The sequence below is a fragment of the Hemicordylus capensis genome, chromosome 2 (genome assembly GCF_027244095.1).
Source record: "Hemicordylus capensis ecotype Gifberg chromosome 2, rHemCap1.1.pri, whole genome shotgun sequence".
In the NCBI taxonomy this organism is placed as follows: Eukaryota; Metazoa; Chordata; class Lepidosauria; order Squamata; family Cordylidae; genus Hemicordylus; species Hemicordylus capensis.
This window is the reverse complement of record NC_069658.1, coordinates 118,721,442-118,738,570: the sequence shown is the minus strand read 5'-3', so window position 1 is coordinate 118,738,570 and position 17,129 is coordinate 118,721,442. Positions and strand designations below refer to the sequence as shown.

The following is a 17,129-nucleotide window of genomic DNA, read 5'->3' as shown; positions in this document are numbered from 1 at the left end:
CAGTTACCTTTCTGGCCTGATTTTCCAGACTGCTCAGAAGAAAGCAACTACCAAATATAATATTTATTTTATCCATTTCATAAAAGAATCCACATCCTAGATTCTGTGTTCTTTGATAAGTAATTCAAAATACAATCCACCAAACAAAGAAAAAGGCGAGAACAACAATGCTTCATTCTCTCTCTCTCTCTCTCTCTCTCTCTCTCTCACACACACACACCAGAAAAACAAAGAAGTTGTCTCATCTAATCTCTAGAAAAAAAGTAATAGCGACCTTCTGATCTTATTCTATTGTTTTCAGTATAGACAAGTATATGTTAAGTGTACACCTTAGTTTTTCAAAGTAATCTTTCTCTAGTGAATTGCCCCATGATTCAAGTTCACACAGAGGGAAGCGTCCCCAGATGCATACTCAATTTTGGACAACGACTCAACAAAAAGGAGCAGCAACTGAGTAACTCTACTTTGGAAACTCAGCTGTTGCTGATAGCTCCCTCATGAATTGGTGAAAAGTGGCAGGTGGGGGGGGGGAAGGGAAAGTGCAGTGGTTGAAAAAATTGTCATCTGTTGTGATGTGGAATTTATTCATGACTGGTTTATTTGATAACAAAAACAAAAGTGAAAATAAGCAATCAGCTCATATGTGTAAATTGGAGGATACAAAACCACCAACTCTGAACCCTTGATATGACATTGTTGTCAGATGACCTGGACCATACATTTGGAAGGACAAATAAATTGTTTTTAAAAAATAATCTTAGAAAATATGAATGGCTCCAAGCAAAATGGAGGCACAAAAACAAATGTTCACATTACAATGTTACCATAACTTCTTCTTAAAAAAGCTTAGGGCAAGGATTCCCAACCTGTGGTACTCCAGGTCTTGCTGAACTACAACTCCCAATTATCCCCAGCTACAGTTTGAGGCTAGAGGTGATGGGAGTAGTAGTTCAGCAAGATTTGGAGCACCACAGGTTGGGAAATCTAACCCCTGGCTTAGGATTTCCAATTAAGTATTTTCAGTGAATGAACCTGAAGGCTCACATACTGCACAGCATCCCACAGGCGTTTTAATGCTATGTTCATGCAGTTGCACAAGAGTGCCGTTGCACTAATGCTGGAATTGCACTAATGACAATGCATAATGGTACAGGCATTGGAAATAATGGCCGTACCTTTATGCAACTGCATTGGTGTAATTCTAGTGTTTGTGCAACAATGTCCTTGTATATCTATGTGAATGCTATGTTAAGGCATCTGCAGGACACTGTGCAATATGCCTGCCAAGGTATTTTGATAAATATTATAGAGAAGACTTTGTACTATTTCTAAACTTTTGCCAACATTCCAAAGGAAGAATAATTCAAAAATATAATTTCTGAGTTAAAAATGTGACAAATGGGAGAAAAGTGGTTACTTACATTTTGAAGGGAAGTGTCCACTGATTTCATATGACTAGCAATTAATTCTTTGTCTCTGTTGAGTGAAGTGAAAAAAACTCATAGTAAAGGGTAGCTAGTATTCTTAAAATCACAATTATGTCACATACATTATTAGAGTTACCAACAGCCTCATGATTTGTTGTGTTTGGAAAACTCCAATACACACATACAATTGATAGTTTAGATTACCATAAAAAGACTACCAGAGGCAACACTTTCCCAACTTTTTTCAGCTGATTGACGGTTAAGCATATGGTGTCTCTTGTAGAAAGTTGATTGATGAACATGTCTACACATTTGCACTGCAGTGGCTGATATCAGGTCTATCTAAGGTGTCATTCTGAACAAGGTTCGAGTTTTCCTAGTATTTGTTAATGAACTGTTATTTATGCTTTCAGAAATTCAGGATTTGATTCTAGTGACTAGGGAAAGTATTGAAACTTCCAGATCTAAGCATACAGAAAGTGGAAAATATACTTTATTTAATTACAGGAATGGAAAATAAATATGTTACATCACCCCTGAAATCCATGAGCAGTAGCCTTACAAGGTACATGTATACATGAATGGGCAGAGGATAAAAGTGATTAAGAAACTTCAGTTATCTTGACACAGCTGAAAGGGAGAAAGGCAGCCCAAGGATACAGTACGTGGACATTCCATGCTGTACGTGGCTGGGCAGACTGCTTCTCCCTCATCAGGAAAACTATAGGTCTCGCAACACAGAGCCAGCGTGCTGTAGTGGTTAGAGTGCTGGACTAGGACCAGGGAGACCCGAGTTCAAATCCCCATTCAGCCCTGAGACTTGCTGGGTGACTCTGGGCCAGTCACTTCTCTCTCAGCCTAACCTACCTCACAGGGTTGTTGTGAGGAGAAACTTGTGTAGTACACCACTCTGGGCTCCTTGGAGGAAGAGTGGGATATAAAATGTAAAAGCAACACCACATGTAGGCCAAGGACACCAGGCTGCTGCTTCTCCACTACAAAGTGGGAGGAGGGAGATTTTTAAGGGAGGAGAAGTGGCAGTCAGGGGGCCCTTAACCTTGCCCTACACCCATCACTTTTTTTCCTGCAATTGTGCCCAGTCTTATTCCCAGATGTCTGTCTCTCTGCCATGTAAAGCAATATGGAGGGTGTGGAAGGTTCAGGGGAAAGCAGTGTGCTGGCTACCAAAACATCTAGTTTTACCTTCCCTAAACAAGTACCCAAGTCGTCCGAGCCAATCCTACAGCTCCTTGTTACTCCCTGACTCTAAGCCTGCCATTACATATAGTGTTGCCAGGTACTGTGCGGCTGCGATCAGCATTCGTCAGCAGATGACGGGCAGTGAACCCTTCCAGCCTTAATCTGACTCTCTGTGACGCTGAGCAGGCCCTGTAATTGTTCACGTGCCTCCCCTTTCTACTGCTCGCTATATCGTCAATTTGGCAGATTTTATATATTTCTGCTACCTTTTAACCATATTACAATTTTATGCCTTCTTTTATGCCTTTTTCTTCTACTGTCTCTCAGGCGTTGAGGCCCTCATGCATACTATTTTTAGTCCTTTCGGTATTATTAGTTCTTATGTTCTTAATTTTAATTTTTAATTTATATATATCATCCTTTTTTAGCTAATCTCACTTTTAACACATAATCATTCTTACATTTTAACATTGGCTTAGTATTTTTATATGTATTATTTTATATGCAAGCATTTCTTTTATCTTATCTTACTCTTACCATGTAATCACCCCTATACTTTATGCTGGTCTGAGACCATAATAAAGATTGATTTGATTTGTTTTACCTTCCTAATGCAGAACCAAAGTTTCCAGTTGATCTTGGCAAGGACAAGTGAGCAGTAGCTAGGAAGTTCTCCTCACAAGGAGAACTGGCCAAAGTGAAGGCAGAACAAGTACCTGTGGAAGTGCTCTGCAGATACTGTTGCTCAGAAAGGGGAACAACTCTCTCATTGTGAAGGCTAATAAAAGTTGAGGGGAGCTTGATTATACATCTCCCTCATTAAGAGTGTAAGTGGATTTGTCATAAATATCTGAGGGGCTTACTACGATCTAGATTTGGTAAGAGAAGAAAGGAAAGGTAAGTAAAGACGGAGGTTAACAAGTTGTTCTGGTAATAACTAATCTGCCTACTTTCCTTTCACTATAATCTTAATTGATAACTACCATACTCGCAAGTTAGCCCACTTCCGCCTTAAATATTCACACGTCCACCATCTTTATTGGGTTGGATGACATCAACACTAACTACACTGATGAGGTGTCCCAATGTGTCATTCACTACAACTGTACCAAATTTGGTTCAGATCAGTTAGGCAGTCCACAAGTTAGCCAACTTGCACCTCAAATGGTCATGCATCTGTATCTTCAATTGGGGTGGATGACATCACCACAGACTAAGCCGTTGAGGTGTCTGTCCCTTTGTGTCACTTACTACAACTGCACCAGATTTGGTCCCAATTGGTTAGGCAGTCCACTAGTTAGCCCACTTGCACCTCAAATGTTCACGCATTTGCCATCTTGAATCAGGGTGGATGACATCATAACAAACTATGCCCTTGAGCTGCCCCTATGTGTCCCTACACCTGAAGCAAATTTGGTTCAAATCGGTTAGGTGGTTCACAAGTTAGGCCTCTTGTACCTCAAATGTTCATGTGTCCGCCATCTTAAATCGGGGTGGATGACATCATCACTAAATACGCTGTTGAGGTGTCCTTATGTATCACTCACGGCAACTGTACCAAATTTTGTTCAAATTGGTTAGGCAGTTCATAACTCAGCTCAGTTGTGCCTCAAATGTTTACACATCCGCCATCTTGAATCAGGGTGGATGACATCATCAAAAAATTACACCATTGAGGTGTCCCTACAACTGCAGCCAATTTGGTTCATATTGGTCCAGGCATTGTGAAGTTGATAGGTGGGGACACACACACACACACACACACACACACACACACACACAGAGAATGCCAGGTGATTTCTTAAGCTTACTTTCCTTAAGGAAAGTAGGCTAAAAGAAATAATCTGGATTTCAATAAAAGCTCCTGGAGGTGTACAGATTGCATTTGAAATTATTTATGTTGGGCACACACTGGCAGACTCTCAGATGCAACTGGTGTGATTCATATGGACAGAGAGTCAGAGCTGGGCCAGGAAGATCTGCGTTCAGTTCAACCATCAACCTCAGCGACTGGCCCAAAGTTACCCAATCACTACCTCTCAGCCTAACCTACCTCACAGGACTATTGTGAAAATAAAATGGAATAACTCACACACACCACCCTAAACTACTTAAAAGAAGGGCAGGATAAAGATAAAATAATGTTATAGGTATCCCTTGTAAGCTCCTGGATGTTGCTCATTGTCTTCCTCTGGTCCCCTGCTGTGTGCTGTTGGGTGCTGTTTTGTGTGTTCATAGCGAATATTTGCCGAATATTTTTGCTTATAGTCAGTAACTCAAGGATTGCTCCCCCCCCCCACCGCATTGCACTTCACGTTGAGAATCCTCTTTAAGTTATAAAGGTATATGATGATTTGTCTGTCTGGATTTGAAGCAATGCCGTGCCTTGGGGAGGGTAGCTGACAATGCACAAGATGTTTCATCTGTGTGGAAGTAGGTGCGGTGTTTGATTAGTTCTGTGTGAATACTATTGTGCACATGTCCCCAAAGCAGGTGCACTCTTTGTTCCTAAAGCAGGATTCTTGTTTTTTGATAATGGAGGCTGGTGGAAGAAGGATGCTTTGAGTGCATATTTGTGCATAAGCCAAGTGAATGAACTTTTAGAGATCTGTTGCTACCAATATCAGCTGTACAAATAGATAGTGCTGAGTAGTTCTGTTTGTATGCTTTTCATTTCTGCAGCATCCCAAGTTTCTGGGCAAGGGTCATCTGTGTGACTCTGCTCACATACTGCCACATGTATAGGCCAGAGTGCATGTGTGAGTAGTATGTAGACAGTATTTTCCTTCCCTGCTCCTGCTGATCTGGTACATTTATTTGTTTGTCTGTTACATTTATATACCGCCACATACAAAAAAGTCCCTGGGTGGTTCACAATATAAAACCAATTAAAACACTAACATAATCAATGCAGTACATGCACTGTACTGGGAAGTTACAGTTCTATCTTGCCCTATTCTGACACCTGTTTCCTAACAAGCCCTTTGCCCTTTTGCTAAAACAGCTTATTAACCTCAAATCTCTAAGCTGGGAAGGGAGGGGTCTGACTCAAGCACTGTAGAGTGGGAGTGCACACACTGCTTGTACTAAAAGCACCCAGTACCTATCTGTGGACTCCAAAATGACTGAAAGGGGCCATTAGTATGTTGAACTAAGTTTTCTTTCTTCAAGAGGATCTCTTACTAAATTTCAAAGAGAGGCAGCGGTACTTTTGTTTTCCAGTGCTGAATTATCCAGAGCTAAAACCCTTTGCATGAAAGTAAGAATTGATCTTTTGTCTGTTTCAAGTGATCTCCCCAAGGCCCCAGGGCTCACTTGGCTGCCATGCGGAGGGCACTCTCTGCATCATGGATGCTCTCTTCCAGTCGACGCTTGTCCTGCTCCAGCTGGGTAAGATGTCTATTGAGCTGACGCAGAGATTGATCTTTTCTTCTCAGCTCCATCTTTGCCTCGGAGAGACTCTGAGAGCAGACAGAAAACAGAGTTACTTGTCAGCTCCGATAATTAACTTCAATTTATGCCATAGGCTATTAAACAAAGAGCAATACAGACTGACTGGGAAATAGATTGAGGCTACTTTCTAAGAAAAAGTAGGACCTACCTATTTACCCTTTTACAACATCCAGTACATTGTATATTAAAGGGTATTACAGCAAATAAAACCCACCTCCATCTGTAAAAGTCATAGCTGCTATAGGTGCTACATACACAATGTTATTTTATGATTTGATGAAAATATCACATTTTTAGTGCAAAAGAGCTAGTGTACAAGCTAAAACATGTTTTGAAAGTAGCATAGGAATCCACAGAAGGAACAGAAAAGCTACTGAGAAACACTCTTCAGAGGGGAAAATAATAAAAGAAATAAAATGGAAGCAAACTATCCCTATATCTATTCTAATTTGCTGCATCAGTGTACTTGCCAGTTATAGCTAACATACTGTACTTCAGTTGTGTCAAATGGCTTTTGTGATTTCCAAAATATATTGCATGGTTTCTGTCCCCTGAAGGTAGCCCAGGATCTCTTCGCTAATGTTAAATGCTTCAAGTAGAAAATTAGTTCAGACTGATACAATACCAACAATTCCCTAAGAGACAACTCACATCCAAACTACAATCAAGGCCTTTATACACTGCTATAAGGTAATGTTTTCAGAGGAATCCACATGCAAAGACCAATTTTCATTTTACAGCTCTACTTTTCACCTGTCCTTCTCTGTTACTGGAAGACATTACAGTTGTTATGGACTAAAAGAACACCAGTGCTGTGTTAGATTTCCAGTAATACACTGTTGCTGCATTTGTTTATGCTAGTCCATATTTAGAGTTTCTTACATAAAAACCTGAATCTAAAAATACAGCTTTTTATTATGGACTTGCTTTCGACTGCAATGTTTATTGCAAAAGGCTTTAACGGCATTGTTGCGGGACTAAATTCCTATATGCTACTCTGACAAATTAAAATGCTATAGCCTTCACAACAGAGCCATGAATTTTAAATATCTGCATAACACTTTCCATATAATTCCTAACATCTTCCATCTGAGGATATGAAACATCTAAAAGCAGAGAAATTAAGGATCGAGGCAAACACATTCAATGTCAACAGAAACTCAACATCTCAACAAAGAGAAGCCCAAAGGACCTATATGCACAACTCAGATTATATCAAACACCTCAGAAACAGGGGGCCATTTCTCACTTTGCTTTTGAAAGACAGGGGCACACACTTGACGGAGGGGGGGCGGGTGGTGGGATGCCATATCTGCAGATTTATGAAAACAAAAACTATAATATACACCTTGGAAACAAAACTCAAGAATTGCTCTGAGATTCTTTCCCTACATGTACCGTTGCTCTGAAATAGCTGTACATAGGATGATTGACATGAGGCCCTCGCAGATATTTAGATATGGATGTTCCTCTTGGGAATGCCCAGAGAAATGAAAGTGGAGAAGAGTTGAGAGCTAGCCCAGGTGGGAATGGGATCTAGATCTTCTGATTTCTTCCAATGCATTTTCAGTAGTATTAAATTGAGTAAGATGCAATATGTGGAGCCAGTTAGACAGTGACTGTACTGTTAATGAAGACAATATAGTTCTTTACAACAAAGATATTCCAGGATATATTATTCTATGTGACATAAGCTATGTTGTAAAGTTTAACTTTATCAAGAGAATATATCATGTTCTTGCAAAGTCTGTTGATCAAATTTAGAAGAATGTCCAGAAAGAAAGAAAAAGAGATTCCCATTTTTAAAAACCCAAAAAACTATGGCTGGCATGATGAGGGAAACTACTCAAAGTACTCCCACTGAAATTAAAAGGCACTGCCTAACTTGTCCTTTAAACTTCAATGAATAACTTCCTTTTTCATGTCACCCTATATAGAATATAATGCATTAAAAGTATTTTTCAAATTGAAGAATAATGCTTCTTTGATGAGAGATTTAAAAACAAAACAAAACCCAGATAAAGCACATACATACCTATACTGAATTTCTCAAACAGAAATTTAACTACAAATTAGATTAGATAGCATTGTTCCATACAATATAAATTATACCTCAAATTAAAATACTTAGCTTGCATTCAGCACACAAAATACAGATCATGTATACTATTCACCTGCATTCAAGGCTTTTGTCCCCATCCCCGAAATGTCACAAATTGCAAGCATGGTGTGGCGGTGGGGGGGATAACAGACACAGCTAGATATTTCTCTGTGTGCGATGTACTGAAATTTGAGAATGGGGCTATAGCTCATCGTAGAACATCTGCTTTGCATACACCACACACTGAAGTCATCAAGAGAGGTCCACCTCCGGGTGCCACCAGCTCAGCTGGCGGCAACTCAGCAACGGGCCTTCTCTGTAGTCACTCCTGGGCTGTGGAATGCACTCCCTATAGATATCCAAGGCTTAATATCTTCATCAGCCTTTAAAAGAACTCTGAAGACACACTGTTTTAGCCTGGCTTTTAGTAATCTTTGAATGTTTTAATTCATTATCTTTGAATGTTTTAATAATAATAATCATTGAATGTTTTAATTCATTATTGTTTTAATAGTTTGTTTTATTGTGTTTGTATTGTATATACTGTTGTGAATTACCTAGAGCCTTGGAGTCAGGTGGTATCTAAATAAAATAAAATTCCTGGCAGCTGCAGGTAGGGCTGGAAAAGACTCCTACCTGAAACCTGAGAGAAGCCACTGCCGGTCAATGTAGACAATACTGAGCTAGATGGACCAATGGTCTGTATAAGCCAGCTTCCTATGTCTTCCCTCTTTCCCCTGCCTAACAGCCGACTGATAACTCATTCTCACAATACCAGTAAGGTGGTAGACAAGAGACAGAAGGAGTTCCCTCTTTCCTGCTCCTGCCCTGCCTAACAGTGGTTGTCACTGGGAGAAACTGAAGTTTCAGATTCCAGCATTGGCTCCAGCCACTCTGCTTAGGCAGCTCACTTGCTGGATGGGCAGGGAAGAGATGGAGCCCATCAGTATGAGAGCAAAACTTCAGAGCAGTGCTTTGAATCATCAGTTTTTCAGCACCAACTTTTACGTGTTATGGAGGGGCCTCCAGATTCTTTAACTTAGATACTCTTAGAATCATTGCTGAGTGGGGGTACAGCCATATTGTTTTCCCCCCTTGGGAGTAAGGTAGAGGATGGGCCCATTTACTTTTTGTCACCCATAAAAACTGCACAAGGGGCTGCTGTTTGAAAAAAGGACAAAAGCCTCTTTGTGCATGCAGAGATCCACACACCAGCATCCTCGTAGTATGAATGGATGTGACCTCGATGTGCTTAAGCATGCTTAAATTAATTCTCTGAAATGGCATTTAAGTGTCTTTAAATGTTCACCCATTGCATCCATTACATGAAAGTAAGTTCTGCTGAAATCAATAAGACTTATTTCCAGGTAGCATCACAGTGTGATCTATATAATACTAGAAAACAGGTAAACACAATGAATTAATGAGTACAGGCAAGTCACTGTTTCAGCACTGGGCTGACATGACAGTGCACTAGTGTAAAAGCCAGGGTTTGCAGCCCCTGTTGATGTCACCTTTAATAAACATTATGGGTGCTACCTCAATGCTGGTCAAATTGTCAAGTTAACTATTCCCTTTTCCTATAAAGCACATAATTTATTGCTTTCTTACCTAAAAATACAGAGTAAAAATTCTCCACTGCCTTGCTCAATGCAATTACACTGGAATAGCCAAGCAATATATTAAGTCCTACGTGGTCAATTCAGATGTAACATACCTGATCCACCAATTCATGGTTTGAAGAATCAGGAACATGCTGTGAGCTCTTGTACTCCACACTCTCAGATTCTGTTAGCTTTATCCTGTTTAGCGTCATGACATCCCAACAGCCAACCTATTATTTTCACTCATCTTCCAAATGAGAATTTCAAACTATGGATTGCAATTCTGGTTTGGAAGGCCAACACAAACCTATTCGAAGGCCCTTTTACAGGTGTGACTGACCGGTTTGAAGAAGGGGGGGATACCTTTAAGGGTGGTGGAGGCTGCTCTTACCCCTCCCGCTGTGTTTCCCCTGTTGGCGCTGCACGTTAAAAGGGTCTGGCAGGGTGGCAGCGTACCTCCCTACTGCCCCGTTGGACCAGAAGTGACCAGATGTACCTGAAGCACATGCACACATCACACTTGCTCGTGCACACATCAGGCACATATGCAACGTGCATGTCGTGCACACATGTGTAGGGTACTTCCGGTCCAGCAAGGCAATGGGGTGGCAGGAAGGTATGCTGCTGCCTCGCCGGACCCTTTTAATGTGCAGCACTGGCAGGGAAACACAGCGGGAAGGGTAAGAGCACCCTCCCCCACCTTTAAAGGTACCCCCCCACACACACACCTTCAAGCCGCCCCTTGCTGGTTCCATGTGGAAGTGAATGCACAAACCTGAGGTTTGCTCACAAAATGGCTCAAAATGTTTGTATCTCTGTGATAAGGACAGTGGTAGCAGGGGCGGAGCCACCATTGCATGGTAGGGTTCAAAAAACCTGGGGCGCCAATGAAAAGGGCCACTGTTGCCCTCCTTGTGTGTGATGTCACGCGCAAAGGGGGCATGGCCCGATAGCCGGAGGGCCCACCCCAGCCCTCTCGTTCGCATTTCCAGCCAGCACACATTTATTTCCCTTTCTCTTCCTTGGTGGAGAGTGAAAAAGGGAAATAAATGTAACCAGCCAGCAAACACTGGCTGGAAATGAGATTGGGAGAGCTTGTACGGCTCTCCAGAGTCCGGGCCATGCCCCTTTTGCATGTGATGTCATGCACAAAGGAAGCGTGGCCTGGGCTCCAGCAACCCTGTTCAAGTTCTTCCAAGCTCATTTTCCGTCAGTGTTTGCTGGCTGTGTGTTTATTTCCTTCTCTCTCTCTCCAGTGAGGTAGAGAAAGGGAAATGAATGCATCCAGCCAGCAAATGCTGGGTGGAAATGCAGTTGGAAGGGCTGGGGTGGGCCCTCTGGCTATCACGCCATGCCCCAATCACACGGGGGTGATTGGGCCACGCATCTTTGCACATGACATCATGTGCATGGACATCACATGCAGGGGCCGCCAGCAGGTGGGACATGAGCCACCCTTCCGGTGGCAACGCCATTGAATGGTAGAGCATCTACTTTGCATGCAGAAGTCCCCAGGTTTGATTCCTGGCATCTCCAGGAAAGACTGGGACAGAGACTTTTGCTTGAAATCTTGGAAAAGCCTATGAGCACCTTTGGACATAACATTTAACTGAGGGTTCAACGGACCACAGTTTGCCTCCAGTCCCCCAGTGTGCTCCCGGACAATAACAATCTGCAGCCTGCAAGACTACAAAGGGGGTGGAACTGGCTGCGCAGGCTTCCTCTGATGGAAGAAGGAAAGCTGTGGCAGCCAAATGCATTGCAAAGGGAGGTGTTTCCTACTCTTAACTCTAGTTTGTGCAGCTTGCACAAACCGGACAACACATTGGAGCCTCGGTTTGGTAAGTGTACCTTACTTCAGGAATCAGAACTGCGGTTGGGTCTGGGAACCACAGTTCTGATAATCTGGACATCACAGAGGGCCAACCTGAGGTGGGTTTGCCTCAGGTTTCCCATGATGTCCAAAAGGTGGCCACTGCCAGTCAGTGTAGACAGTACTGAGCTAGATGGATGGACCAATGGTATAAAGCCACTTCCTATGTTCCTAAACTCACAAAACGGTTCTTTTCTATTTGTGAACTCAGTTTTCACTACTGCCAAATGCCTTTGTTTCAGGGCCAAACACATGAGAGATCTACTATTAAATCTCCTATCTCTTTCTTTAAAAATCAGCTGGAGGGTGATCAGGATCACAACCACAACAATGGAATGGGGGGTTAAACAGAGAGAGAGAGAGAGAGAGAGAGAGAGAGAGAGAGAGAGAGAGATTCCTAATTTAAAATGCTTTCCTCCTGAAATTGTCCCATTAGGGAAAATGTATGGCTAGTTGCCGGTGACATTATCACTGAAAAGCATTTTAAAAGGCAATAGAGAGAAAACATAACGGGGTACGAAATCTCTGTAATGCAAAGAGATGGAGATTAATTTGCCTCCTATTTGTCATACATACCACATCACCTAGGCATAATGGATACTTTCAAAAGAAAGTTTTATCTCTACTTTTAAGTTCTGGCCTTTGTGAGTTAAAGATAAACCTTCACAATTGTTGAGCTATGGTCTGGAGTGCTTTAAAGTAATATACTTTCAGCTGCTAAGCCTCTCTTCCTCCCCCCAAATTTCTTTAGATTGATCTAATTAAAACCCCTGATAAACTTTATGGACTCTAATATTTCCAGCTGAATGACTGAAACCAAGAGGGTGTGCCTCAAGGCAGCAAGGCAACCATGATAAGCAGCAGGTTAGCCATTAATTTCTCAACCAGGATAGATTGTAAAAGTGTGATGTTCTGATATCCAAGAAACTGTTCAGGAGAGAATAGGATAAATCAAGTTTAATAACTCTGGTCCTAATTGTTCCCCCAATGCTCAACTCTAATTACTTGGAGAACTCTCCTGACTGTCACCTGATATTAAGTTGTTGGAGGCTGAGTGTGGAACAGTGAGATAATCAATAAACATTTAGAGGGGAGAAGAATGAAGATCCCCGTTAAGCAGTGGGAATCAGCAGCACCCAAAGCCCTTCTGCTCATGAGAAAGCCTATGGGAGAACCACAGTGATTGCAAAGCAATAATCCAAAGCACTCTTTTTAGGCCTTGAGGCCTTTAGGCAGGAGTACATTTGAGGAAAAAAGGTTAACACGGTCACCCTAATTACAGCCCACTTTCACATGCTTCATATATAAGCGAAGACAAGCCAATTAGGTAGAAGGAAGATAAGAGAAGTTTTATTTGTATACTAATTAAACCCCTGATGAAATTAAAGGAAAAACATACAGCTCTGTAATTGTGTCTGAGAAAGGTCACTTCAGGTTCAGTTATCAGAAAAGCACAGCCTTGAGATATTTCACTTAATCCACAATACAGCCCTTTATTTTGCTCCCTGGGCCTTAATATTTACAAAAATAAGAAAATTTCAAAGCCTGATAATGCGTTTATCTTGAAATACTGCAATGGACAAATTTGAACTGTTACAAAATTAAAGCTGAATAAAGAGTGTAAAATAACAAAAAATAAGCCCACATATTGTTTTCACACAGTAAGGTGCAGATGAGGGTTCATTTAAAAGTGCAAATAACATTAAGACACATTTTAATAACCTAATCCCAATTTTATCTTCAGTTATTTGATCTAATTACTTCAGTCATTTAGATCATCATTCACAACCGTGCTGTTTTCATTCACCCCAAACCTAACCAAATTCTCATGTATAAGCTATGTTCCTGTTAAACCAAGTCTAGAAGACTATTCCAAATAGAATACAGAAAACTGCACAAAATGTGGCATGTTATATTTGCTTCACAACCATGTAACAGCCCACATCTCAGAAGATAACGGTAATGAGTAAAGCAAGCAAATTGTGCATGCCTTTAAACTCTGCTTTAGAAGAGTTGGACATCACAGCTCAGTTTCATCTTCAGTTTTGCTGAAGATGTAATGAAAGGTTTGTACAAAAGGATGCCATTAGACATCTTATACTAGACAAATAAGATGGAACCTTGAATCTGGGCCCCACTCACATAGGCCCTCCCCATGAGGGAGAATGAGATGGGCACCTTAGGGAATAGATCTGAGTGCTGTTAAAGGGTGGCAAACGGTCTGTTAATGCATTGTTATAAAAGGATTATGCCATTTAGACTGTCTGATGCAGGCACTAAAGTGTCTTTGGCTGACCATATGCACACCTTTAAAAAGCTCTAAGCACCTCTTAATGTCAGGTATGTGAATTGGGGGCATACAACATGGCCATAGCACTAGAGAAAAAAGGCTGTTCTGGTGTCCCCTCTAAGTTATTATAACAAAGGCCACTTATATAAACAAGTATCAAAAAGTTTAATAAAAAAGTATCAAATCCAAGACACTTCCGATAAAATGAAGCAGTGGTTGTGGCTTGAAGGAAAAACACGGACACCACACGCACTATTTTACTGAGAAGTAGATGACATCCCCTGAGGAAAAACATTTTAACTTCACGCACTTTGGGATTTTGTCTGCCCTGCGCCCACTGCAGCTTATGTCAGAGAAACAGGCATATGTGCATTCTCTGAATGCTGTAATGATACTGTAAGCACTTGAACACTTTTTCCAATACTGGGGTGATGATAGCTAAAGGTGGCCTTAACTGAAGGCCTGGCTTGACGCATAACAGGCCAGTATAGGAATATCTCAATATTGAAAAAGATTTGTCCCAGGTCAACTTCAGATGATATTAAACATTTATTATTTTAAGTTGCATAACCAGTGCACTTCTCCTTCAAGAACTGTTCATCAGAATGTGTGAGAAATGAAATATTAACATAAACGTTGGCAATACTGCAATGCTATGATGTGTTCCAAGTATCCTTTGAAGTGAGACCCAAGCTTATGCATAGGTATTGGGAGATGATTTTCAAAAAGGAGATTTCCATAAACATGAAATATTTCCTCTGAAACTTTTGCAAAAACCCAGAGTTTCCATCACAACATCCTGTTTACAGTGCAATTGTTCCAGGAGGCCAATGACATGTGACATGAATATTAACAAAGAACTCTCTGATGGACAAAATAGCATCTGCCTACAGGGAAAAATAAAACTGATTTTCTTCACTTTAGCATAGTTGAAGGCTTTGTTATTCAGTACTGAATGAAGCCTGGTCTACCTTCTTCCTGTTCGACAAATGTAAATTTACTCCGCGTGATGGAGATAGAGCTATGCATGAAAAAAACATGTATCCATAACATTTGAAAGATGATGGGTCCTTCTCCTGGCACATCACAACAGGATTTCGAAGGTACCATGTGCATCTATGTCAGAAGCATGACAGAAATAACATGCGAAACAGCCATAAGTTCAGCAGAATAACTTATCTTTTTAAAAGAAGAAGTTTGGCTTGTTCTGTACAAGATGTTACAGAATGTATATCATTAATTTTAAATGGTTAAGAGGATACTACTAAGGAACCGGTTATGTCCATGTGGTTTGGGTGATATTGAATCTATATTACATGTTATTTTACAATGTGCCTATTATAGGGGCATTCATGCTTTCTGGATTGAAGCATTTTTTAAAAAATAGACCTGGTCAATCAAAAGAGTATTACACCTCCTATCTCTTGGCGGATCAACATGCAAGATTCTGTTCAGCAGCCTGTAAACTGAGACAGGAACAACTGTTTAGTTGTAACTGAGATTTTTGTATAACCTGATGTTTTGTTATCTAGTTTTAGTGTTTTGATTTCGTTTTGTTTTATGCTGATTTATATTTTGGTGTATATGTTGACTAGTAATTGACTGTAATAAATTATCTATCTATCTATCTAATTTTAAATTGAGGAAGAGAACAATAGGGACAATGTCTTACTAGTACCATAGAAAGGAAGATAGTGGAGTCTGAGCTGAAGATGTTTATCAAGAAACACAGACTAGAAAAAGACAGTAAAATCTAAAGTAAACATTAATCTTTGGCACATCTGATGTGTGCATTAGTTGCTTACACAATGTAGCCAACCACTAGTAACAGAAACTACATATATGAAAACACCTTACAAGAAATATCATTCCATATAAGTAAACCTAAACTTTTTTGAGAACAAATATAATATTAAAAACACAACTGAGAAATATTTAATATACTCAGGTCATTCACACAACCAAAATCCTTGGTGGCTAGGGGGAAGGCAGGAATATACCTCCCCTCCCCCACATGAGTAAGAGCTCATTGTGCTCTGTTGCGCCACACACCCACATGACCAACACGGCAGAGATGCCTGCAATAGGGATCTAGAGGAGGAAATCCTCTAGTATCCCAAAATGCACTGCATGGGCAGTAGAGAGGCTGCCTGCATCAATGCAGTAGCTCCTGGCTTCCTGACTGCTCTATAGGCAGCGCTCTATGGTGCAGAGCCAGCAGGGCTGCTGCAAACAGTCCCAATCACACACATGATTGGGGCTGTTGAGGTAAGATGCCCCTCTTATTTTGGTTTAAGACTTTGCCCCTCTTACCTAGGTTTAAGGCAAGGCAGAAGAACAGGGTAGCGCTACTTTGGAGCAGCAGGGTAGGAGTAGGTCCCATGGCTCCACATGAGCCTCTCTATCTGGGTTTCCCCACTCCTACCCTGCTGTGGCTGGTTGTGAGAACAACCTTGCCATTTACAAGTGCACAACTCATATTGGGGGGGGGGCTGGAGAACAACAGTGTGTAAGGAACACAACATTTATTTATTTTATTTATTTATTCAATTTCTATACTGCCCTTCCAAAAATGGCTCAGGACAGTTTACACAGAGAAATAATAAATAAATAAGAAATAAGATGGATCTCTGTCCCCAAAGGGCTCACAATCTAAAAAGAAACATAAGATAGACACCAGCAACAGTCACTGGAGGTACTGTGCTGGGGGTGAACAGGGCCAGTTACTCTCCCCCTGCTAAATAAAGAGAATCACCATGTTAAAAAGTGCCTCTTTGCCAAGTTAGCAGAGGTAACATCAAGCAAAACTAGTCAAACATAAGTTTTGGATTAATGGTTTTGGAGAAGCAGTAGCAGTACTGCCAAGTGTCGTGAACACCATGGTTAAAGTCATGTTGACAGAAGTCTTGAGATATGCTGGAGAAGGAGCATTGGGAAAATGATTTATATGCAAAAGGGAAGGGGCTGAAGAAGAGAAGTGCATGATCCAATAGCCCACTCTCTTAACCATGGTTCTCACCTTAAATGAGCAAGGTCAAACAGAATTAGGACACGGTTCGCTTCATACTACTGGGAAATCCAACTTCCCTTTTATTTGAATAGCCATTTTAGTTAGCTTGTGGATAGTTTTCACTATAACAAGTTTTTTAAAAAAAACTTTACAGACTCAAGCTTCACACAG

General features: G+C 41.0%; 1 protein-coding gene across 6 annotated transcripts in view; it reads right to left on the bottom strand.

Annotated features, from left to right (window-relative positions):
* CCDC171 (coiled-coil domain containing 171) overlaps positions 1–17,129 on the bottom strand; it is a 259,692-nt gene that overhangs the window by 91,052 nt on the left and 151,511 nt on the right. For all 6 annotated transcript variants that reach the window (XM_053301832.1, XM_053301835.1, XM_053301831.1 and 3 more), the window contains 2 exons: positions 5,943–6,088; positions 1,422–1,476 (listed from right to left, as the gene is read on the bottom strand). In XM_053301832.1, coding sequence (XP_053157807.1) covers positions 1,422–1,476; positions 5,943–6,088 — 201 coding nt within the window. The remainder of the gene's footprint in view (positions 1–1,421; positions 1,477–5,942; positions 6,089–17,129) is intronic.